At 39.3% G+C, this 24,885-nt stretch overlaps 1 protein-coding gene across 3 annotated transcripts in view; it reads left to right on the top strand.

The window, feature by feature from the left end:
- The first annotated feature begins 94 nt into the window (after positions 1-94).
- The window catches only part of LOC140941426 (rho GTPase-activating protein 44-like), a 38,731-nt gene continuing 13,940 nt past the window's right edge, over positions 95-24,885 (top strand). The window contains exons 1-18 of one of the 3 annotated variants that reach the window (XM_073390425.1): positions 95-283; positions 439-478; positions 1,187-1,288; positions 3,085-3,168; positions 4,749-4,825; positions 7,183-7,294; positions 9,455-9,531; positions 10,834-10,954; positions 13,284-13,352; positions 13,660-13,741; positions 14,860-14,987; positions 15,204-15,251; positions 16,108-16,171; positions 17,081-17,162; positions 18,250-18,330; positions 18,544-18,660; positions 19,452-19,534; positions 20,560-20,734. In XM_073390425.1, coding sequence (XP_073246526.1) covers positions 231-283; positions 439-478; positions 1,187-1,288; positions 3,085-3,168; positions 4,749-4,825; positions 7,183-7,294; positions 9,455-9,531; positions 10,834-10,954; positions 13,284-13,352; positions 13,660-13,741; positions 14,860-14,987; positions 15,204-15,251; positions 16,108-16,171; positions 17,081-17,162; positions 18,250-18,330; positions 18,544-18,660; positions 19,452-19,534; positions 20,560-20,734 — 1,595 coding nt within the window. In that variant the 5' untranslated portion in view covers positions 95-230. The remainder of the gene's footprint in view (positions 284-438; positions 479-1,186; positions 1,289-3,084; positions 3,169-4,748; positions 4,826-7,182; positions 7,295-9,454; positions 9,532-10,833; positions 10,955-13,283; positions 13,353-13,659; positions 13,742-14,859; positions 14,988-15,203; positions 15,252-16,107; positions 16,172-17,080; positions 17,163-18,249; positions 18,331-18,543; positions 18,661-19,451; positions 19,535-20,559; positions 20,735-24,885) is intronic. The other 2 variants (XM_073390426.1, XM_073390427.1) reach the window with 2 other exon arrangements.

The raw sequence follows: 24,885 nt of genomic DNA, 5'->3' as shown, positions 1-24,885 counted from the left end.
TTCTAACCCACGTATTATATTTTTGGGCATATTACGTAAAAACAGGGGTAAAAACAAAGACTTCCTTTTCACGTCCATAAGCCGACCGCTGACCAAATGTAACTCGCACTCACTTTATAAATTCCAACCAACATGGCGGAAATTCCGTGATGTGTTCAAGAAAAGTGTATTTGATGGTGTGATTTCAGGTTTTCTCCGGTTAAAAACAAAGACTAAATGCTTCTTTAATAATGAAGAAACAGTTTTATCGCGTGAAGCAGCTAGCTGATCAGCGAGTTGGAAGGTAAGTCGCTTCTCTTCGTTAAACAGACAAGTGACAGTACGTGTTGTGCATTGCCCATTTCAACGGAAGTGAGCCTCCCCAACTACTGCATTTTCAGTGCGATAATTTATAAAAGAAAGGTACGTTAATCTTTGCTATTTTTTTTTCTATTCTAGGGCGGAAAAAACTGAGATTTTAACCGAGGATCTGCAGCATGTAAGTAGCTGAAGGAAACACAAATGAAAATTAATCAGATAAAATCATCAAAATAAAGATCCTTGCAACTAAAATTTAAGTTTCGACAACAGAGAAAGTAGCCAATGTTTCATTTAATATCGTGGATAGCAAGGTGCAGGGAAAGGGAACTCCAGTTGTGAGGAATGAAAACCAAATTATAGCTGTTTTAGTAGAAACCTAGGTATGTGTAGGAAAGGAGGTGCCGGGTATTCTCCTCTTCTAGGACTACTGATCATAAAAATTGTTCTATCCACCTTTCAAAACACTTGACTTGTTGACGCTTTTCAAGAGAATATATCCATTAAAATGTGCTCTCCAGTTAAAATTGAAGGTAACTAATGATTAAATTTGCTTTGCATATTGGAACAAAATAACTCTAATTGCAACTACCCTGGCATCAATTCCAAGTCTGACTTTCCAACCTTCCAGGAATGATGTTGGGCATTTATCATATTTTCTTCCAGTAATGTTGCATGCCCATGCAAAAATACTCCAATGCAGTTGTCTCAGAGAGGACTTCAAGAATGTGCAAATGCAAATGCTCTGCCCATAACTATAACCAATATACTAGGAATTGGCTAGTATATACCTTAAATTATTAATCATTTCAGCTGAAGAATATCATATACCAATGGATACCTGTAGTAGGCTAAGGATGTTTGGTTTTCCTGAATGGAATGTTTGTAGGTTGAGAAGACAGTGGATAAGATCAAGCATGCATGTCATGCCACAAATAAGAGGCTGGCTGCTTCAATGCAGGGGACTGGTAATGACTTAGAGAAGAGATTGGTAAGAAACATTACTATATTATCCTAATGATGATAATTACTTAAAGCAACATCTTTGACTATGAATGTTTTGGTCACATCATTGCTAGACTTTCTTGGTCGGTCATAGATTCAGGAAAGATTGGAAACTGAAAGTTTCACTTTTATAAAAGTTTACGCATGTGTAAAAGATATAAGGTCCCATAGATTATATACACTGTACCTTCCTCAAATATTAAGTGATGGCATGTTCAAAAGTAGGCTCCTGGCAATAGTGATAAGTTTTGGCTGAAAAGTTAGTTGCAACAAAAGGCCTAGAGAGTTAAGTGTGCTCATTCACATGGCACAAGGAGAATAAGTGAAGTTCACATTAAACTGTGACGTCCTGACAGTTGAACTACTGTTAATTTTATTTGTAACAAATGACTGTATTGTAAAATAATTTTCTTGTTGCTGACAAGTTCATTAGTAAGACTTTAATCTAGTATGTTTTCACAATTCCATCATGAGCATCCCTTTCAGTTCTGGCAGTAATTTTGATATAATAGTTAAAATGGGTGGAGCATATCTGTATGGACATTTTCTGTGATGAAACATTGCAAATCCCATTCCGATCTGGTGCAAGTGTTTCTTTTTTTCATGTCTGATAAGTGTTCATTTTTTAGGATAACCTAGTAATATATATTTTTTTTGAGTTATTATATTTAATTAAATAAATTGAAGGAAAAGATGTATGAAAATAACATTTTTGTATTTATCAAGGACAACATTATTGTGAGTCACTTTGGGTTTTGTATTCCAAGTCATTCCTTCAGTTTAGTATATTTAACGTTTCTTCTTCGATTATTAATCAATTTTACAAGTATAGTTTTGTTTCCTCTTGTATACACAATGTATATCAACAGAAAATAACATGCAGATAATTATTTAATCAGAGCTGTCTTTAAAATTTCAAGTTGCCAGGTGAAGGATACAATTAGGCGGGGAATCGAACAGCAGGGGATATCGTTTGGTTCTATTTTTCTTCTATTTTCCAACTAAAGTAGGTGGGGTCCCTGTTCATTGTTGCCAGGAAAAATCCCTGGCCCCCAGCCCTCAATGACACCCCTAAGTTTTAATGTACATTACATGTAATTCATGCAACAGTACAGCTATAGTGCTTAAATTCAGTTATATATGTAATAGGTAATTAATTGATATGCCCTCTAACTGTAGTAATTGCAATGTTTTATTACAGTCAAAGCCCTCCTTGCGACCACTCTCCTAAGCAACCAGCTCTTGTTGCTACCACCTTTTTGAAAACCATTTGAACTGTGACTTAAACTTGTAAAAAAAGCTCTCATAAGAGACTGCTCTTGTAAGCAACCGTGACCACTTTTGGGATTACCCAACTGGGCTTTTCCTTGTTTTTAAGGTCTCATAAGTGACCACTCAGCAACCTCTCAGGGTCTTTTTCATATAAATCAACACCTTAATGAATAGCACACTGTGCTAATGGACTAAAAAATTGGATGAAAAGTTTAGTCCTGTCTGTACCAGATATAAAGATACTATTTAAACATTAATTTCTTTTATTTTTTATTTTGTGAATTATTAATGAGTTTCTGAAGCTTCTATTGTTTTACCATAAGGTCGCTTACAACGGCTCATTCTTGTAAGTGACCAGCTCTAGTTATGACCACTTTTTTTTAATTTCCAAGGTGGCCACTTACAACAGCTTTGACTGTATTTATACTTATTTTTCATCATACAGCTGTATACCAGAAAGATGGTAAATTATTATTATTTTTATACTCAGGGTAGTGCTGTTTGTTGTAGGCTGTATTATTCCTCAAGTCATCATATTTACGAGCCTCAGATGATATTGCTATGCTGTGGCCTCAGATGCGATCTGAACTCATGGTAATCACCTGCAATATCTAACGTCCTCATACCTCCAGCACGTGTTACTCAAACAACTGCTTTAACTTTGAATCCTCCAGAAACCTAAAATCTGTAAGTTATACCCAAAAGTGCAATCGTCCATGTGATGTGATTATTATTATAAAATTATACGGTGCAGTGTACTTGAAAAACTTGAAAACGCCATAATTTATATTAGGGCTCAAAACTAGTAGTTCATCATTTCAAGACTTTTAGTGTAAATACAAAGGAGGACTTTCTGGGAGCCAATTTTAACTAGTAACATATCTTACTTACTGGTAGCTACTTAAGGCTTTTGTAAAATATTCAGAATTTACCCTCACAATCCAAGCACTCAGTACATTGTCCCAGTTTTACACCATCAGAGTCCATTATGTTGCTCTTTTAACCTGTGGTTTTTGTTCCATAAGGTTAAAACTAAGTGGCATAAATGGTCTGTTAATATGTGATAGTCACTAACATAACGCAGTCTTGATGATAAGTAACCATACACTTAAACCTTGCACTTAATGTTTAACACTCATGATGTTTCCCTATGTTTCCGTTTGCCTCTTGAAACACTGTTGTCTGCAGCATAGCAATATTTTTATCTGAGATTCCTAAAACACTGGTTAATTAAATTAGCTAATATTATTTGGAAGTCTGCCACCAAGTGATCCATATCACTTTATCAGTCATCATTGCTTCCACAGTGATGTACGCACTCTACTGTAAGTGAAACCCTGTTATTGTGACCACCTGGGGGTATAACAACCTCGTAGTATGGTAATAGATGTAACAACTATACATACCTGCCTTTAAGTCAAGGAGCATGGACTTACAAGTAGCTTTGTGCTAGTTAATTTTAACCTTTGTCATTAGGAAGCCGGAAAAAAGGACCTTTCAGAGAAGGTAGATTGACAATAAAATTTTCAAGATGGAAAGTTTACCAAGTGGTTTCATTCAAATGGTGAAAAATACTGACTCAAAATTAATATACTAATCCAAATGTAGTAATGTGGTGGGCATGGAAATAAGTGGTAATAAGCAGGTGTTCAATTCTCTGTACAAATCACTAGCAGGGTTATTTATTCAAGTATAATCATCAACTCTCTTGAAATGAATACCCCCAGAAAATAATTGTGGACACCTTGAGTTGGTCCCTCTCATTCATCTGTAATTTACTTTGACCCTCTATAAAGTGGACATCTCTACAATGACTGTATCTACAGTGGACACTTTGCCAGTCCCAGTGGTCTCCTTCTTAGAGTAAAATCAGGATCAGGCTGCTGGGTCACTGGGCCACTAGGCAGCAGCAGGCCGTGGGCTGCAGGCTGTGGGCCCCTGGGCTGCAGGCCTGCTTTCAGCAAAACCCATATCTGTACTAAACAAATTATTTCGATTTGGATCGAGTGATAGCTGTAAAACCTTTTGAAAAGTGTGACATTTAGATCCTAGAAGTTGCCCTTTTTCAGGGCTTTAACATTTTTTCCCAGTGCAACTCATCTATTGGCCAACCTTTCAAAGCATGCATAGATTATGGTTAATTTAATGTCTTTTCCTTGTGTTTTATTTTAAAGAGGAAACTTCACCAGACTGCTTTAGCTCAGAGCATGCTAGAATCAAGCCAGCAGTTGGGAGAGGGATCTCTTTTGGGGTAAGACAGTCAGACTATTGTTAGCCTGCATAGCAGGGTGCCAGTTATTCTTTTTAAAGGCTGCGCGAGGGGAACACGCGAAGGGGAGAGGAGGTGCTTGAAGCAAAGGCCCTAGTTTTCCTTGTTGTGCGTTTTCTGGCAGTCCGTAGAATGCCATTGGCCAAGAACACCTGTTGGGAGTTAGCGACAATTCTTGCAAATGCATTATTTGTCAGTTAACAGAAATTCAAGTCTTCTTGTACAACACACGTGCAGCATGACAAATGGCTGAAGAACTGTTTGAATCATGCTCACAAGAAGTTATTTAAAGAGCTAAGCTTGATAAGATTTTCAATTTCGGTTTTCATTTTTGAAAACCATTGCGCCGTCTTTTTTTTTGGTAAAGATCTCTTGGCAGTGTTACCAACTGGGTTCGGAGAAAGTGTAATTTTTGAGTTACCGGTATTTATTTTGGGATGCGACAGACCGGAACCGTCTTTACAAGCATTGTCATTATTTCCCCGTTGCAAAGCATAATTCAGGATCAAGCAGCCGAGGTACCTTCCACGGGAATGTCAGCCTGTGACTTGAATAAGGAAAGAAAAACTAGACTGTTTGTAGGAAATACATCAAGAGAAGTATAACATCATACGCGTCAGCTGATGAAGCGGTGATAGACAAAAGATTTATGAATTTCATTGTTAAAATCCCTGTAATTGATCAACATGAATATAGCAGCATCTTTGGTTGACGAAAGCCTGGATGGGACTTGGGTAAGCCTGTTTGTCATGTTTGCTCCGAATTTAAAATTACATCATTTGCTTTATGCAGATATAACAAAAATACACAAGATTATTTTTCCCTTTGGGTCTGATGTTGGTTTCATATCGTTAGACAATCTGCTTTCAATCAATTTTTTGTCAGTTGATGCAGCGCTGTCACTTTGTTAAACTGGGGGTGTAAATGGAAAACCAGGGTCTCCACTGCTGGCGCCTCGTCCCCTTTTCTCCCCTCATGCATCCTTGAGATTTCTTCCTTCACCCTAAAAACAAACTGGTGCCTGCTATGACTAGGCTAGACTATTGGTATGTAAAGCATGATTATTTTTCTCCTTGCATAAAACAAAACAATACTGCAGTAATATTTAGATGTGGATTCAGGAAAAATGTCACTATTTTTTAACACAGTGAAAATCTGATATCACAAACCCATATACAGTCAACTCCTGATAATTCAAACCTTCTAGGGAAACCAAAAAAGGTTCGTGTTAGTGGGAGTTTGAGTTATCAAGAGTTTGAAGCTGGAAATAAGAAAATGGGATGGGGATGAATGCAACAAATGTAACATACACACTTCAAAGCTTGATAAATACACACTGCTGGACCTTGTATTTAAACTGGACTGACAAAAAAGTAAAGACAAAGAATTCATGGTTGTTAAAATAATTTCAATGTTTTGGACTGCAGTACACTTTTTTTGACTTGTCAGGCATTAAAACATGGTTTGAGTTGGTGGGAGGTTCGAGTTATCGGGGCTAAAATTATTATAGTAAATTAATGTATGAAGGAAATGCATAGGAAATCGATCTGGTTCAAGTTAGCATAGGTTTGAGTTATAGGGAGTCGACTGTATATAAAACTTTAATCTATTATAATAACAAATGACATTCTTTTGTCCCTGTAATAGTAAAGTCTTTGAAACATTATACCCCAGATATGATGTCTTTTTCCATTCCTTTGGTGCTTCATAATACCATATACCATATTGCCTGAGTTAGCACCTAAGCGCTTATAGAATTTCTGGAGTGAAGAGGGGGCAGAAGTTCCAAGGGGAGCACCTATTTGAATAAGCACTTATTTCAAATTCCAGTCTCAAAAAAGCAGTACGTGTATTTATTTTCTGTAAGGTGGGCCTACATGTATCTTGCCTGCATGGGATTTCCCTTGTCAGTCCCTCGGGCTGTGCTCGAACGAAAATTATAGGGAGCCTAGTGTTCTGAACCTGTAAAATCTAGGGTGCCCAGCATATGATTTGTATGGAAAATTAAGATTTGCTAGTCAACCGAGAGCAAAAGTTGGGCGCCAAGGGCCATCAGGCTCTGCTAGAGCACAGCCCTGGTCCCACAAAAAAGTTCTCTTTTCAGCCATGTAATAAATCCTTTATTTAAAAATCTGGTTCAGCCAAGAACGCCTCATACTGGCGTCATTTTTTTTTTTTGCATTTTTGTTGACCTCGACTTTGTCTCAGGCCATAAAGGTGCCAAAAAAACTTGGCCAATATCCAGCCATCTAGGCCTCATGCTTGGTCAATAAAGTATAATTATAATATAAATAATTAATAACATCTTTGTTACTAATTGTTATTTTTTGTCATGACAGTGACGTGATGCAAAACGCTGGTAGTGTGCAGGCATTGCTTGCCAGGGAACTTGCAGAGTATGAAATGCAAGTGGAACAAAATGTTTTGGCTCCTATGACTTCTCTTCTTGAGGTAATTAAAATCATGAGCATTTAATGAATAATATTATATTATTTGACAATGGTTTCACATTGTACAGTCGACTCTCCCACAGTGGCCACTCCTCATAAGAGACCACTTCCCGTAAAAGACCACTTTCAGTTTGTAAATAACTGTTTTGTTTCTCAGTCAAATAGTGTTTTAAAAGCTCTCTTGTAAGTGACCACTGCTTAAAGTTCTTAAATGACCTCACCATGCCCGCATTTTAGGCCAGATCAATATTTGACATATTCTTTTGTTTTCTGTTTCTGGTAAGCAACCACCCAGAATGATCATGTATGATGTTAAGAAAACCGTTGCTCAAATGTCACAAAAGTTCAGCTTTTAGTAACACTGACCAAGTGTGCTGACCAATTTAATATAGCTGTTGACTTACAGAGTCCAGTGTTCGACACTAACGCTTGCCCACTTGCCCGGGGCAAGTAGAATTATGCGTTGGGCAAGTGTGTAAGCTGCACAGGTTGCCCGTTTGGGCAAGTGGTTAAGGATAACACTCGAGCCGCAAGTGGTTAAGGATAACACTCGAGCCGCATGCAGCAAAATCCCCCGATCCCTTTTTTGAAATTTTAGTCAGGTGAACATAGAAGGAGAATGAAAAACAAGTACAGTGACGGGTCCTTATGCTGATACATTGAGTACTTCTTTTTCCGCCATGTTTTTCTTCACGAGCAAGTATTCATGGGTAAGTTTGTACCCAGTCCTCTCACGTACTTGCCACGAACTACCAAACAAACAAAGATGGCGGCCTGTTGAGCAACCATGAGTTTATTTCGTTTTGGTTTTACGCGGAAGTCACTGGTCACAGTCACTAAATGTGAGGACATCCAAGCAATACAACAGTTAAATTATACAAAGCTTAAGGAACCAGGAGACAAGAGAAAAGCTGAATCTTAACCAGAAGTCTTCGCTGGGAAAAGCAAACGAGATCGAAAATACCAAACGTCATGGGAGCGCGACTTTCCTTGGCTTATACACGATGAAGAAAAGAACACCATGAAGTGCAAAATTTGCTGTTCTTTTCCCGAAATTTCTGACAAATCTAGGTCCCTTTAGGCGTACTACCATTCAGGCCCATGCTAAAAGTAAAACTCACTTCAAGCGTTTTTGGTACCGTATGACCTCTCGCTTGGGATTTATGCTAGGCATTAAAGTTAGAAGGCACAAGTATTGAAAATTCAATGAAACTGCAAGCAAAGCGAGCCGGTGATTTTTTTTGGGCAACCAAAAATACACTTGGCAAGTAAAACTAGCGACATAGTTGCCCAGAGGGTAAGTTAGCAGAAAAATTAGTGTCGAACACTGAGAGTGGATGGCTTTAATACAATTCATGGATAAAAAGTGGATTGCTACATTTGATGCAAAATGTTTCAACACTTCCAAGCGCTATTCGATGTGAAACTTTACTGCAAAATGTCTATTTGACTAAAGGTGCTTTCCATTTGTCAGAACTGGCCGGCCAGACCATTCCCGTCGTAATAAGAATTTCACTTTTAGTCAAAACTATCCAGCCAGATCAGTCAAATCCTAAATAGTATGCACGAAGGAGATGGTTTTTCAGTAACAACCCTTTGGAAAAAGCCGATTTCATTTGCTAACTGACTGGTCCGGCCCGCCAGTTCTGACAAATTGAAAGCGCCCTAAGTTTAACCTGTAAGGTAGTAACTTTATGTGATTACATTAATCAGTTAACAGTTTGAGATTATTTTCTTAATTTTTCCTGTAGATGACCACTTCCTCTAAGCAGCCACTTTGTTGTGCACCAAGACATTCGGGTGGTCACTTACAGGAGAGTTGACTGTATTCAACCACGTGTCTGTTATCAGCTAGCTCTGAACAATCTATTCCCTCACCTGCAACTGTACATTTATGCCTTTGTTATTGCCATGATTATAAGTACAAAATATTGAGGTTTATTTTAGCCCACTGTCATTCTTCTTTTGACTATCATTAAGATGAAAATATATGAATATTAATAAGAACTTTAGAATTAGCATTGTAATTTATGTTAATGATGCAAATATTGTGTAATTTATTATTTACTTGCAGAGTGACAGGCTTCCTGTGTATTAATCTGACTAATTACATGTATATGTAGATGTCTATTCAAAACGATATTGTCTTCTTTGAACACAGAATGATGTACCAAATATTACCCAAACAAAGAAGAAATTGACAAAGACAAGACTTGACATGGATACTGTAAAATCAAGGTAAATCCAGGATACTGTACTTTCCAATAATTTTTGAAAAATAATGATGAGACCCCCAAAAAAGTCTATAACCCTTTAAGTCCCAATTAATAGTGACCAAGATCAATTTTCTCTTAACAATATCCATACATTGTCAAGAGATTTGGTTATGAGAATTAATAAAATGAACACCTACTGCTTTGTTTTGATCTTTTACCAAATTCTCTCAACTCATTCTTTAAGGAAATATATAAAGATCAGTTTGGAGAATTTGTATGTGGATATAATGGGACTTAAAGGGATAATGGAAAGGTATAAATAAGGCTACTGAGGATTAAATTGTGGTGTAATGAACTTAAATCATAATGGCAAGATGTGTGGCTGTCAAGAACAGCCATTGAAGACTCTTTTTGATAAGCAGAATTCATGACAAATTAATAACTTAACAATTTTATTAATATATCTCTTGGTAATAAAGTAATAATTAGTTAATAATGATTAATTAGTAATTTTCAATTACACCACAGAGTAATTAATATTACTTGTTTTATTAACTGGTTGTGACGAAGTGAAATTTAATATTACACGCAGTGTAATATTAAATTTCACTTTGTCAGATCAGCTTGAATAACAGCTTTCGATCCACATGAATTTGTCTTACAGTACTTCTGTAATTTGAATTCCCTCCGCGCACCCCCCCCCCACCCCCCCAAAAAACTACAGTTGCCCTTTGAGCAAACTGAATTCACTAGTTATATAAATTGCAAAATCCACTAGTCCCAGGCTGTCAGACACAACTTCTTTGTATGCTGTAAACACTAGGTATATAAATTAAAGATTGCAGTTTCAAACAAATGCCAGGTTCACCTAGTCCCCTATTGAGCCATTCTTTGTGTCAAGGATCGTCATACAAACCTATAGTTGTGATAAAAAAATTGAACTGAGTTGTTTATATCAAAGTATTAGTTGCTCAAAATTTGTTGCAAAATATTAATGTTGTTCCAGTTGCATTATAGAAAATTATAGCAAAACTTGACATTTCATATCTGGATCCATATTTAGTTTTCTTTTACCGTCAGAAAGGCCATTGTTAAAAAAAACATTTGTACTGTGTATTCACTGTATACTGTACAAGGCTGTGCTCTAGAAAAAATTGAAGGGGGCCCAGTGCTCTGAACTTGTGAAATCCAGTGTGCCCAGCATATGATTTCCACAAAAAAGCCAAGACTTTCTAGTTGCCCGAGAACAAAAGTTAGGCACCATAGGCCACCAGGCTCTGCTAGAGCACAGCCTTGACTGTACATTCATTTCATTCTTGTTTAGGTGGCTGGCTGCTGTCAAGGTGTCTCACGGAGCAAATAAAGACATGCTGGCAGCTGCCGCAAAAGCAGATGCATTGAAGGAGGAATATGAGGAAGAAACTGCCAAGTTTGAAGCTTGTCAAGTAAGCACATTACTTTATTGTAAATCAAAATTAATTTTTTTACCGAATGCAGTTATGTCAAAATAGTAATAAAAATTAATTGATATTTTTATTGATATTAATTACAGGTTTATAAATTAATAAATAAATAAAATAAATAATGATTTGGAGGTAGCACATCCACAAAGTGGTCCTTTCTCTACCTGATTCCTGGTCGAATTGGAATCTGGAAGTGTTGGTTTTTGATGAGAGGGGAAAACTGGAGTACTCAAAGAAAAACCTCTTGGAGCAAAGGAGAGAACCAAGAACAAACTCAACCCACATATGGTGTTGATGCTGGGATTTGAACCTGGGCCACATTGGTGGGAGGCTAGCACTGTCACCACTGTGCCATCCCTTGCTCCCCCAAGGGTTTATAAGGTGTTGAGTGTCTATTCAGGGTTTTCAGGAAGAAATTCTTGTAGTGGGAGAAAGCTGTAATGTTACAGGAGAATATTTTGAAAGAGGTTCCACATCTGAATACAATAGTCATATAGGCTACTGAATGTTAGCCGGAGAATTCTGTGTAGTACATGGAGAATTATCTGATTTCCGATGCCTAATGAATGCCCTGCTATTGCTTAGACTCTGGAATTGCAAGATCTTACAAAACACAACAACTGCTATTTTAAAATTTGTATTGGATCCAAAATAACATTATTAATAATTAAATAATTTATTAAAAACCTGACCCTTCTCAATGTCACATTCCCGACAACCTACCCCTGCCAAGGATGGATAACTTTCTCGGTATGGTGGGTGACCTGTACCTCAAGGACATCTCATGAAAAAATAAATTACAGCATAAACCCAAGTTTTGTCAGCACTAAGTTTTTATCTAGTGATGTAAGAGTTGTCTTTGTTTTCATACTTAAACACCTTTCCTCTAGGGCAACAGCCACCAGATTATGTCCAAGCTGCCATGCAAAACTAATCTTTCCACAATGTCCATTTAAAAGCACAACAACATTGAAGCTGATGTACTCACTGTCAGTATTTTTATATGCTTTGTTTTGTTGACATTTTTGTTCTGTACTTTTGGCTTCTGTTAGATTGACATTAATTTTTTTTAATCACATGAAGTATATGTATATTATTAATATCAAATGATTTTTGTACTAAAAATCTTATACTCTTTTGCAAAAAGTTACAGTTGCCATTTTACAGCCACCCCTACCTTAACTCCCTACAGCAGCCACCTCTCTACAGTGGCTACATTTCTACATTGACCACTTTCCGTGATCCCTAATGTCATAGTTCAAAGTGAGGTTCAAAAGTACCTGTATGCATCATGGTTACCGGCAAGGAGAGAGATCTAGCCACATGTACATTACAGACTAAAATCACACCCCTGGGTCCATAAAACTGAACTAGAGTACATGTAAAGCGAAAAAAAAATTTTCTGGTTGCTCAAAAGAAGGATGACATCAGTTAATAAACTACCAGTATACAGAACATAAAAGATTCTTTTATGCTCTGTATACTGGTAGTTTATTTGCTATGTATACAGTTGTACACCACTGTATGTATTTTTTTCATCGTGTTTTTGTTTTATATTGGGCACATTATATGGTTATTGTTTAACCCATTCGCTCCTGGAGATTTTGCCGAAAAACGTGTTTTGAAGCTAGTTGAGTGGTTTTCTGGTCACTGTCGTGCTATAAAGAGCTAAAACTTACCACAAACCGGTTTACAGGTCGTACACTTCGCGGCCTTCTGATCCAGATGCAAAATATCAGCTTGCGAAGTTCGGGCATGCGCAGAAAGCAAAATTTCGAGATAGTTTTTGGGTTTAAAAGTGACACAGCAGTCTTGACTTTTACTTTTCGCTTTCTCTCCTCCCTTCTTTTTTTGCTTTTCTTGCCTCATTTTTTTTTTCTTGCTGGGCATTTAGTAGGCTTCAATTTGGTGGGAAGAGTTTTTAGGAAAGCTTTTAGGATCTTAGGATTAGGTGAAAGGAAAGGTAGGTGGGTAATGGAACAAGATTTTCATGGAGATTTTCAGGTCAATGTCACGTGGTTTTTTACTTCTTTCTCCAGTGTCCTTGACTGAATTGTGCTCATTCTGGTATGGTTTGAAAGATCTCCTCACTCTGCACAAGTTAGCGAATAAAGTTGTCCTTGACCGTTAAAACTGATGATGTCACAAAGGGTAGAAAGGACCTGGATCCGCACGGGCGGTTACGGGCGGTTCAGGGGCGAATGGGTTAAGCACCACTAAAATTACTAAATTATTATTGATATGTTTATTAATATTATTACAGTAATAATAATTATAATAATTGTTGTGATTATTATACTTTGGTTGACAGGACACTCTTACCACAGAGCTTTTGAAGTTTGTCTCCAGAGAAGGAGAATATTCTAATTGGATAATCAAGGTGGATTTCCAAATTTTCCTAGTAGTGTTACACTGTACTTGTTGCTTGTCATAGCTGTGAGTAAAATTTGCAAAGAAATAATTTTTCCTATTGTAGTTATCATTGTAAATAGTCAGAAGTATATAACCCCAAAATGCTTCTGAAATAGTTTAATGTAACTGCCATTGCATTATTGCCTTTCCATTAACTCTTCAACCTCCTCCTTGCCCATCTCTCCTAGGTTATTTTAAGAAGAGGTTAAATCAAGAGTGTTATAAAGAGAAGGTTGATTCCTTTATCTTCATACTAGTAACGTTTTATGTTTCAGTTTATTGAAGCACAATTGGACTATCACAAGAAAGCTGTGATGACCCTTGACAGCATTTTGCCAACCCTTCGGTCTCTTCTCGGTAAAGTTACATCTCATAGTGAAGATAAAATCCACAGTATACTTGTAACTTACAATTTTCAGTTTTGGGGATTTTTTCACCAGATACTGAATGTGCAGTTGCTGTTTGGTATATTTTCTCCCTATTCTAGCCTCCCTCACTGTTGCAATTCTTTAATGGCTTGTCATGCAATCTCATTGTGTACGTAAGAAATACAGCTGTTCATCATAATTCATTGCTAACAGCAACCTCGTTCCCAGGGTTCTCTCCTACCCGCCCCTCTCTCCGTAGGGCGGGTAGGAGAGAACCCTGGGCACAAGGTTGTGCTAACAGTAGAAGGAAAGTCTTTGTTATGAGTCAGGACACAAGAAAAGTAATGTCCAACAGCCCGAGGCTAACGAAGCAACCCATTGGGCTATGTGTAGCATATTTTAATAATTACAAGCTGCAAGATTGCCAAGCAGTATTTGGTGTGATAAAGTAAATAATAGTGAAGAAGGGGTTTGTATGCCTGTATGACTGCTTGTAAACTTCAGCAACAGCTCCCTTCAAGGGGAGGGATTTTTACATTTTCATCTTGCCTCACTACTGGGGAGTTGCTGTATTTGCAGGCAAAATGGGAAGATTTTCTTTGACCATTTTTAACATTAATTCTGTCAGTAAGATAGCAAGTAAATAGGCCCTTTGCAGCTTGCCATTCACGTGGTATAAAACTGGATAGCAAAAGTCGCACTGGGACAAGACAAACAAAGGAAATTACCATTTAAAATTATGTATGCCTTTTGTTTGTCTTGTCCCAGTGCGACTTTTTCTCTCCAGCATGGCAGTTTTGTACCACCTGAATGGCGAGCTGCAAAGGACCTATTTGAGTATCGTTAATATCTGTAAGTACCACTAGTTGTATAGGCAGGAAAAAAATTAATTCATTTTTAAAAATTTTTGAAGCTTTGTAATATTCACACGATTCTTCTGCTTTACAACGTCATGTCTGATTTGTTATGATCATCTGATTATTAATATTTATGAAACAACTGAAGAAGTACCACCCAACCTTAAGCCTTCAGCCTGGTTGGAACAAAAATTAACATCTTTAGCCAATCAAAAGCTGACATTATCTTTCACACTGTTTTTGTACCTAGATGAATCCGAACTTCAGCCAGTGTATGGGGGCTCACTTGAAGATCACCTGAGAATCCAGGAAAGAGAGATAGCATTTGTAATTGAGGAATGTGTCACTTTCCTCTACAGAACAGCTATGAGTGTTCAAGTAAGCCCTCTTTTCATATTGCTGTTTGTAACTAGAGAACAAAATATTTATATTCCCCTTTTTCTTGTATCTTTTGATTTTTGAACATTCCCTCCACTTCATCATAGCATCTCCCACTCTAATCTCGTCATAACCTGCTACAGTTACTGCAGGGCTAAACACTGTAATGTAACAAAATAGGTTTACATTTATCAATAATTTTTTTTTATTTTGTAGGGTCTTTTTAGACTTGCTGGAAGTGCTGTCAAAATCAGAAAACTTACAGTAAGCTTGAACACTTTTATCCCTTGGGCTACTTTGGGGCTTGTGTTATAGTAGCCTTTGAATACAGCCGTTTCTCCCGCCAGGGACATTTCGCCAGGAGGAACGTCTGCAACTCAGCACCAGAAATTCCATACTGATGACGTAAATCAATGTTTACACGATAAATCCGGTGGTCATGGGGTTTCAAACGTAAATTTGTTCATGTTTGATGTTTTATGTTTCTCCTGGTCGATTATGAAAACGTTTTGTGATCTCTTGTGAACGAGCTCCAGCAAAACTCAGATGGTTTTTCTAAAGATCAGAAGAATATATTCTAGGAATATTGACTGTTTTGTAGTAGGTTCATCAGGTTTATATTTGACCTTTGGGGCCTTATGTCTTTTGTCTGTCATTCGTAAACAATAAGTAAAACAATATAACTCCTGCGTCTATCAATCATAGCTCCTGGCCAGATTCCGGACAGGTATTACGTCATCAGTATGGAATTTCTGTTGCTGAGTCGCAGAGGTTCCTCTTGACGAAACGTCCTTAGCGGCGAGGAGCAAGGAGAAACGGCTGTATTAGCAGGCTAGTGTTATAGATACGTTCTGTAAACCTAAAAGCGGAGCTCCCATACGGAAACAGGTTCAATTATCTCTGAAAGAGTTAAAACATGGCCATTGAAAAAAGTTGAGTCGTGCCTTCTTTTAAGGGGTGTGTGTTCGCGGACCAGACAAACAGCCGGCTCAACATATATTTGACAAACAAGAATTTGTCTGTTCACTGGTATTTTCTCAATGACACAGGAATGAGGCAGTGTAGTAACAATTATTTATTTCTTTTCTTTGTGCTTTGTTTGTTTGTTTGTTTTATAAAGGCTGAATTTGATGCGGGCTTAGTAGACCTGTCAGAATTTGAAAACGATGTTCATATTGTAACAGGTAAGTAGACTTAGTATGAAAAAGAGATGCCTGGAAGCTACATATTGGTTACAGAATTTAACAATAATGTTTAATACTTTCACATTTCTCAGAGCTAGTTACTGTGGTCAAAAGTACTTTCACAGGGTTCTGTTCACACTAGTTCCAACATTAATTCTGTGGATAAAATCATTTCCTGAGAGCTGGCCATTTGAATGAAACCTGTTACCAACTCTAAGTCGATAGGCCAAAAGCAAATGAAACCTATGTGGAAGTACTTTCGCATGATACCACTTATTATCGCTAAGAAACTGTTACTAAGTCGAGGTATCAAAGCAATAGGGTGATCATTCTAAAGAAACCTAGTAGTAGTGGTGGCAGTAGTAGTGCTGATTTTCATAAACTTCAGTTTAGGGCTGGCTTTGAGTGATTAATTGTGGGAACTTGTTGGAGTTGACCACATTTATGAGACATGCATAGTATATTGTAGTCTTGTTTAAGTCTCTTGCGTCGAGTCCTTCTTTACTTCACCTTACGTCTAGGTTAGTTGCAAGTACAAAGAAGCTAGCCTGTGAGTAAATCTTGGTACGCTGTGCCAGTCGCTTAAGACTTTTATAGGGGTAACACAATCACTGGTGACCCAGTAGTTTTCGCTGTGGCCAATTTGAACTCATGACTAGTGAGCACATTTTAATCCAGCTAGCAGTGAAGGCGGACATTGAATTTGGGGCCTCCGAATTGAAATTCCGGCACTCTAACCACTCGGCTAAGTTGCCTCCTGGGAGACTGCTTGAGAAGTGGCGGTAAACAAGTGATTGCTGCACTATAGATGGGAAGAATCATTCAATTCTGTGGATTTTTATATCGATTCCTGAAAAAAAACATGCAGAGTTAGTTTCTCCCAAATATCATGTATTATTTCCTTCTTAGGTGCATTAAAACAGTATCTGCGGCAGCTTCCAGAACCCCTTATGACTTCTCACCTTTATAATGAATGGATAAAAGCTTCAGCGTAAGTTTTAGTCTCTTTGATACTTTGGTAAATCACCCACACCTTATTTCCACCCTAAAAGTTTCAAACATAGCATTGCAGTGTGTACTAAGTATCATTTGTGATCAAGGGGTGGCAGGCAGTTTAGACGGCCACAACGACAAGGGTATCGAGGGACGGCACAGAGGAGCGGGTCTGCAGGCGACGACAATGCCTCTTCACGGTGTATTTATATTATGGAGCATTTCTCTACGTTGTACCTGTAAAACGTTGACATTGTCATCGATCAAATTCGGGGAGTTTGGAGAACGTGAACAAACGATTGATATTTTGAAATAAATCTCCGGCACGGATTCAACTTTTGGAATACTCCACCAGACGAAATCATTGAACGAACTTGAACCATATTGCCAAAAGCAACTGCATTTTTTTTTTTGCCAATGACATCTTTTCTTAGCGTTGTTCTTGGGGGAGATGGTGCCACTTTGCACACTTTTGGATAGAAGTATGCCGCTGTGACTCGCGGATTTGGACCCCATTTTAACCTAGAATACAAGATCGTGTTCTTCACTTAGCTCTTAATAGCCTCTCCTCAATACTTTTGCCCTGATCCCTTGTTATCCCGATGTAGAATAGTACGAGAGTAACAGCCTCCACCCACCCCCAGAGAGGTGACCGTTACCACGACCATGTGGATCTGCTGACATGGTGTTAGAAACTGCCCTTCACCCACCAACCACGCCCCCTCCCCCCCCCCCTTAAACCCAGAGGTGACCGGGTGAAATGGTTTGAGAAACAGCCCTCCACCCTACCCCAGAGAGGTGACCGTTACCATGTGGATATGTAGACATGGTGTGAGTAACAGCCCTCCTTGCACTCACACAGGGGTGCCATTACCATGTAAGTATGTTTACATGGTGTGAGTTACAGCCCTCCACCCTACCCTACAGAGTTGACCGTTACGACGTAGTTATGTATACATGGTGTAAGTACCAGCCCTTCACCCTACCCTAGAGAGGTAACCGTTACCCTGTGTGTCTTACCATGCAACCCCCAAATTGTTTCCCGTTCGGATCCTTATAGGAAACGGTTTTTCTGTAATCCACAGCATTCAAGATAATGGTACCAAACTGCAAGCATATTGGACTATCGTGGAAAAGATGCCAGCACTGTATAAAGCCAATCTTAGGTCAGTAATAGCCTATGGTTGAAAGCCCCTATATTTTAATATTTCAGCTTATGTAAATAAACTAAATTGCACTTCATTGTCCTTGTAGTAATTTTTAACAAGCGAGTAAGCTCCAGGCTAAGTAATTTTCAGTGATGATGACATTTTAATTCCTACTGGCCTGATTTTCAAATATAATTCTCACAGTCTTTTTCTTATTTTCTCCTTCGTTAGGTACTTGATCAAGTTTCTTGGTAAACTCTCTGAAAATAGTGAAGTGAACAAAATGAATGCAAGTAACATTGCGATTGTCATAGCACCAAACATTATTTGGTCACCAGAGGATGAAGGGTGCGTCAATTTTTCTCGTTCTCGTCCATCAAAAGCAAGTCAGCTTCTTTACCGTGAGTGCTACAATCTCAGACAAAAACCTTGAAACACTTTGGAAAATTTTGTTCACTTTCGTTTCCTCCCCCCTTTTTGCAATGTTATTGTAGCCACGAAACTTTGCAATCACTTCTCAACATTGCAGAGGGAAACGGACGTGCATAAGTGTTGCAAGGATTTTCTGGCGAGGATTGTAGACCACGAACAGGTATTCTTTCTTCTTGGCCCGTCAAGCAAAATGCGCTCACCTCGCTGTTTGTCTAGCTCAGATCTCTTTGCGCCGTCCCCACCATCTGAACACCCGGAACAGGCCAGGAGTCTCTAGATTTTTCTTCTGTTGCTGACGCCCTCGCTTCTGGCTTCTCGCGGTTTGGGTGCGCCTCCACTATTTGACGAAAAAAAGGGACTTCTCACAGTCTACGTGCAGGCTGAGTTAATTTTGTGTCTTCTTTTGCAACGGCAGTAAGAGCATTACAAATCAAAATAATTAATAAGCGAAAAATTAAATGATCCCTGTGCAAGTTCCTTTGACATTTTTTCTACTTGTCTGCCGTTCAGCCGTTCTCGAACCAACGACTGTCAATTTTCCTTCTCTGTGTGTATCTGAAAGTCTTCCGGTAAAAATTCAATCACTTGAGGCAAATTTCCCCACAAAATTTTTACACTTGTAATGGTTTTATTAAATTGACCCCTGAACCAAATTCACATCAGATTATTTTCATGTCTTAGATGGTTTCCGTCTTTGCTTTTTTTAGTGGTGTCAATGTCCAGCACACTGGTGTCCAGTCGTCCATTGTAGAGGCTTTAATTCAACATCATGACTGGTTCTTTCCGGGAGGTTGGTGGTGGTTCTGTTCTTCAATACATTTAATGTGTGCGCGGTCAGCAGTTGTATAATATCTTAATTAAAAAAGAATACTCGCAAGTAAGTTTACTCAGTTTTAGGTCATTTTTACGGGCCTTTTGTAAATTTTAGCCCTAGAAAAAAAAACTGACGGTGACTTGTACTTGTGAAAATAACATTGTAAGTTCATTCTCGACATGTAATTTCTGTGGTTCAAAAATTAAGCCTAGAAGTTCGGGGCATAAAGGATGTTAATTCTTGTAGATGTTTCTCAAACAGCGGTAGTTGTCATCCGTCATCAGTAGTATTTTTGCCGTTTTTGTAATATTTTTAGGTAGAAGTTTAGCTATTTCTTCTTTGCAAAACGTGTGACATTTGCTGCCGTTTTCTCCAGCTTCACAACAGCTGAGCTACCGCGCCTTCTGATCTCCCCTTTTCCCAACAATTACCCGTTAAAGTGCCTCAAAGTGACATAACGTTTTGATCATGTTGGCGCTTTAAGGATACAGTAGAATCCCCGTAACTCGAACTCTGAAAGGAAATAAAAAACAATTAATTCTAGTTAGCGGGAATGCGATTTATGGGTGTACATTTCCGTGAAATTTTGATTAAGGGAAAGGAAATTCAGTTTGAGTCAGCGAGGAACTGGAGTTATCTGAGTTCAAGTTATCGGAGTTCTACTGTATTTGCAGGCGTCTTCCAAATTTGGTCAACGGTAGCTGGTTGTGAAGAATCAGCCAGGGGATTCAAACTAATCAGAAACGAGAAAATATTTTGAACGGATAATGATACATTTTAATAGCCTATTTCAGGCTCTCATTTGTTTGGGACAATTGAAAAGGAAAACGGGCGTGAAAAAAACGGGCGACGAGACGAGTAGGCTCGATTTCCGCCGTCTCCCGGGTCCGGTCTTTGATTTTCCCGAACAGCGGCTGGTAATCGAGCCTACGAGACGAGGGCCTAGGATGAAAGGGGTCTGTAGTTTTATAAGCTTTTTTTTTATTTTGACTGATCAATAGAAATTGACTTCTCTCGTAAAACTGTTGTTGAAACGAATGGTTCTGGACAGCCGACGGGTGTTAAGAGCTCACTGTTGAACCGGAAGGAGTCGGAGGAATTCAAGAGTGTCACTGGTGGTTTCTTAGAGGAAGTTGTCAGTCTTATAAGTCTTAAGGGTACTGACAGTACTGACAAGTAAGTGTGTCTAGACGAGATTGGTGACCATAGCGAAACTCACGATAATTAGTGTAATTTTCAATTCTACAGTCCAACCTCTTCTACTGTATTTACTCGATTAAACGCCGCGTCGTTCGTTAAATTTTCAAAGTTTCTGATGTGGCGTTTATTAGAGGGTGGCGTTTATTTCGTAAACACATTTCTTACATCACTGACAACAGTTGCAAGGAAAGCTATGTAAAGATTCCAGTGTCTCTCTTATTTTGCTGAGGTACAATCATAAATGTCTGGATGCTGTTTATTACCAAGTGGTACCGAGTTTTTTCCTCTAGTCATCTTATTATCGTCAAATCCTGCGGACCGGCTGCGGCGATTATTGGTAATTTTACTTCCATCTGCGACGTTTAATCGAGTAAATACTGTAGGCGAGACATGTATCCACAAATGCGCGCATGTGCGGTTTATGCTCACGAAGTGCCCCCTAGCCTCAATCCTCACCTAAACGTGTAGTATCCTAAGCAACCGTTTTTGTCCCGACCGGTTACGTTGAAGACTAGCTAAACGCGAGCAATTCTATCAAACATATTAGTAGTCATGCTTCAGCAAAATTAAGCCCCGTTGGTGTATAGGTAAAGGTAAACCGTTGATATGCATAAGAGTAAAGTCTATGACGTCACCCATTGTTTTATCCTAGAGAAAAAATGCGTTCCTCCATATTAAGTAAGTGCCTAGTCAGTGTCTTCCTGCATACTAATTCCATATAGGTTTACTGATGAGCGTTTCTCTACTTCAATAGAAACAATAGGCTTGCCTCGGCTAGCCCGTGAAGTAACTTGAGTCCGGTTTTCGGATAGTCTATTAAAAGGAAAATAGGAATAAGAGAAGCGATCACCTAGCAACGCGAGAAACGGCTTCCTATATCTTATTTAGCGCTAAAACTCAGACATATAAAGAAAACACATACAGAAAGTGGAGTTGAAAAGTCTTTATTTCAATTAAGTTTACGTCTTCTTATTTAGCGCTAAAACTCCGATATATAAACAAAACACACGCAAATATACACAAAGTGGAGCTGAAAACTCTCTATTTCAATTTTGTCTGACTATTACAGAACTGTTTTCGAACTGTTATCTCGAGGAAATGTTGCGCCAACAATGTTCCGAGTTGTTGCGTCCGTGTTGGCAGTGGTGTGCAAACGGATGCAACAACTCCCAACAATGTTGGGACCTACAGTGCATCGTGGGAAGGATACAACCCGTAAGTCTTTGTAAACCATGCGTAATGAGCATGCGTGGCCTCAACAATGTTGGAAGAGCTATGCAAACGGATCCAACATTGTTACGCTACGCTTCGGCGATCACGGAACAAAAGAAATGTTGGGAGTTGTTGGCTGAAAAGTTTGACCGGTTTCAAACTTTGCGCAACAACACTCAACAACATCCAACAACGTCCAACAGGGTGTGCAAACGGACGTAACATGTAACATCCAACAATGTTGCGTCCGTTTGCACGCAGCCTTACACAACTTGAGTCCGAAAGCTCACAAGAAAGTTAAACAGTCTAAAAGGTTAACATTTTTTGCTATAATGTTCACTGTTATCCAAATTAGCAGACGTCTTTACACTAACCACAAATGACCTACACTTCTGAACACCTCTAGCAACCCACTGAAAAGCTTTTTAACTCTCAGTAACTCCTAGTTCCACTGTTCCCCTGTTCAGTTTGTTCCCACTGCTCCCGTTGTTTCCCTTTTCACCCCTGTTCCCCTTGACCCCTTGTTCCCCTGTTCCCCTACTTCCCCTTCTTCCCCTTACTCCCCCTTCTTCCCCTTTGTAAACCCTTGTTCCCCTTTGTTACCGCTTGTTCCCCCTGGTTCCCCCTTGTTCCTTTGTTACCTGTTGTTCCCCCTTTTACCCTTGTTACCCTTTGTTACCCCTTGTTTTCCTTTGTTACCCTTTGTTACCCCTTGTTACCCTTGTGACCCTTGTTACCCCTTGTTACTCATTGTTACCCTTTGTTACCCCTTGTTACCCCTTGTTACCCCTTGTTACCCTTGTTACCCTTTGTTACCCCTTGTTACCCTTTATTACCCCTTATTACCCCTTCTTACCCCATGTTACCCCATGTTACCCTTGTTACCCCTTGTTACCCTTTTTACCCCTTGTTACCCTTTGTTACCCTTTGTTACCCCTAGTTACCCTTTGTTACCCCTTGTTACCATTGTTACCCCTTGTTACCCCTTCTTACCCCTTGTTACCCCATGTTACCCTTGTTAACCTTGTTAACCTTGTTACCCCTTGTTACCCTTGTTACCCTTTGTTGCCCCTTGTTACCCCTGTTACCCCTTTGTTACCCCTTGTTACCCCTGTTACCCCTTGTTACCCCTTGTTACCCTTTGTTACCCCTTGTTACCCCTTGTTACCCTTGTTACCCCTTGTTACCAATTGTTAGCCCTTGTTACACCCTGTTACCCCTTGTTACCCTTTGTTACCCCTTGTTACCCCTCGTTACCCCTTGTTACCCTTGTTACCCCTTGTTACCCTTGTTACCCTTGTTACACCTTGTTACCCTTTGTTACCCCTTGTTACCCTTGTTACCTTTGTTACCCTTGTTACCCCTTGTTACTTGTTGTTACCCTGGTTACGCTTTGTTACCCCTTGTTACCCTTTGTTACCCTTGTTACCCCTTGTTACCCTTGTTACCCCTTGTTACCCTTGTTACCCTTTGTTACCCCTTGTTACCCTTTTGTTACCTCTTTTTATCCTTGTTACCCTTGTTACCCCTTCTTACCCTTATTACCCCTTGTTACCCTTGTTACCCTTTGTTACCCCTTGTTACCCTTTGTTATCCCTTGTTCGCCCTTATTACCCCTTGTTACCCTTGTGACCCCTCATTACTTTTGTTACCCTGTGTTACCCTTGTAACCCGTTGTTACCCCTTGTTACCCCTTGTTACCCTTTGTTTTCCCTTGTTGCGCTTGTTACCCCTGGTTACCCCTGTTACCCTTTGTTGCCCGTTGTTACCCCTTCTTACCCCTTGTTTCCCTTTGTTACCCCTTCTTACCCCTTGTTACCTGTTGTTACCCTTTCTTACCCCTTGTTACCCCTTGTTACTCTTTGTTACCCCTTGTTACCCCTTGTTACCCCTTGTTACCCTGTGTTACCCTTTGTTACCCTTTGTTACCCCTTGTTACCCCTTGTTACCCCTTGTTACCCTTTGTTACTCTTTGTTACCCCTTGTTACCCCTTGTTACCCCTTGTTACCCTTTGTTACCCTTTGTTACCCCTTCTTACCCCTTGTTACCCCTTGTTACCCCTTGTTATCCTTGTTACCCCTTGTAACCCGTTGTTACCCCTTGTTACCCCTTGTTACCCTTTGTTTTCCCTTGTTGCGCTTGTTACCCCTGGTTACCCCTGTTACCCTTTGTTGCCCGTTGTTACCCCTTCTTACCCCTTGTTTCCCTTTGTTACCCCTTGTTACCCCTTGTTACCTGTTGTTACCCTTTCTTACCCCTTGTTACCCCTTGTTACCCTGTGTTACCCTTTGTTACCCCTTGTTACCCCTTGTTACCCTTTGTTACTCTTTGTTACCCCTTGTTACCCCTTGTTAACCCTTGTTACCCCTTGTTACCCTTTGTTACCCTTTGTTACCCCTTCTTACCCCTTGTTACCCCTTGTTACCCCTTGTTATCCTTGTTAGCCCTTGTTACCCTTGTTACCCCTTGTTACCCTTGTTACCCCTTGTAACCCGTTGTTACCCCTTGTTACCCCTTGTTACCCTTTGTTTTCCCTTGTTGCGCTTGTTACCCCTGGTTACCCCTGTTACCCTTTGTTGCCCGTTGTTACCCCTTCTTACCCCTTGTTTCCCTTTGTTACCCCTTGTTACCCCTTGTTACCTGTTGTTACCCTTTCTTACCCCTTGTTACCCCTTGTTACCCCTTGTTGCCCTTTGTTACCGCTTGTTACCCTTTGTTACTCTTTGTTACCCCTTGTTACCCCTTGTTACCCCTTGTTACCCTGTGTTACCCTTGTTCCCCTTTGTTACCCTTTGTTACCCCTTCTTACCCCTTGTTACCCCTTGTTACCCCTTGTTGTCCTTGTTAGCCCTTGTTACCCTTTGTTACTCCTTGTTACCCCTTGTTACCCCTTGTTACCCTTGTTACCCCTTGT

Source organism: Porites lutea, chromosome 6 (assembly GCF_958299795.1).
Source record: "Porites lutea chromosome 6, jaPorLute2.1, whole genome shotgun sequence".
NCBI classification, from domain to species: Eukaryota; Metazoa; Cnidaria; class Anthozoa; order Scleractinia; family Poritidae; genus Porites; species Porites lutea.
The sequence above is the reverse complement of the archived record's forward strand: the minus strand, read 5'-3'. Positions and strand labels throughout refer to the sequence as shown.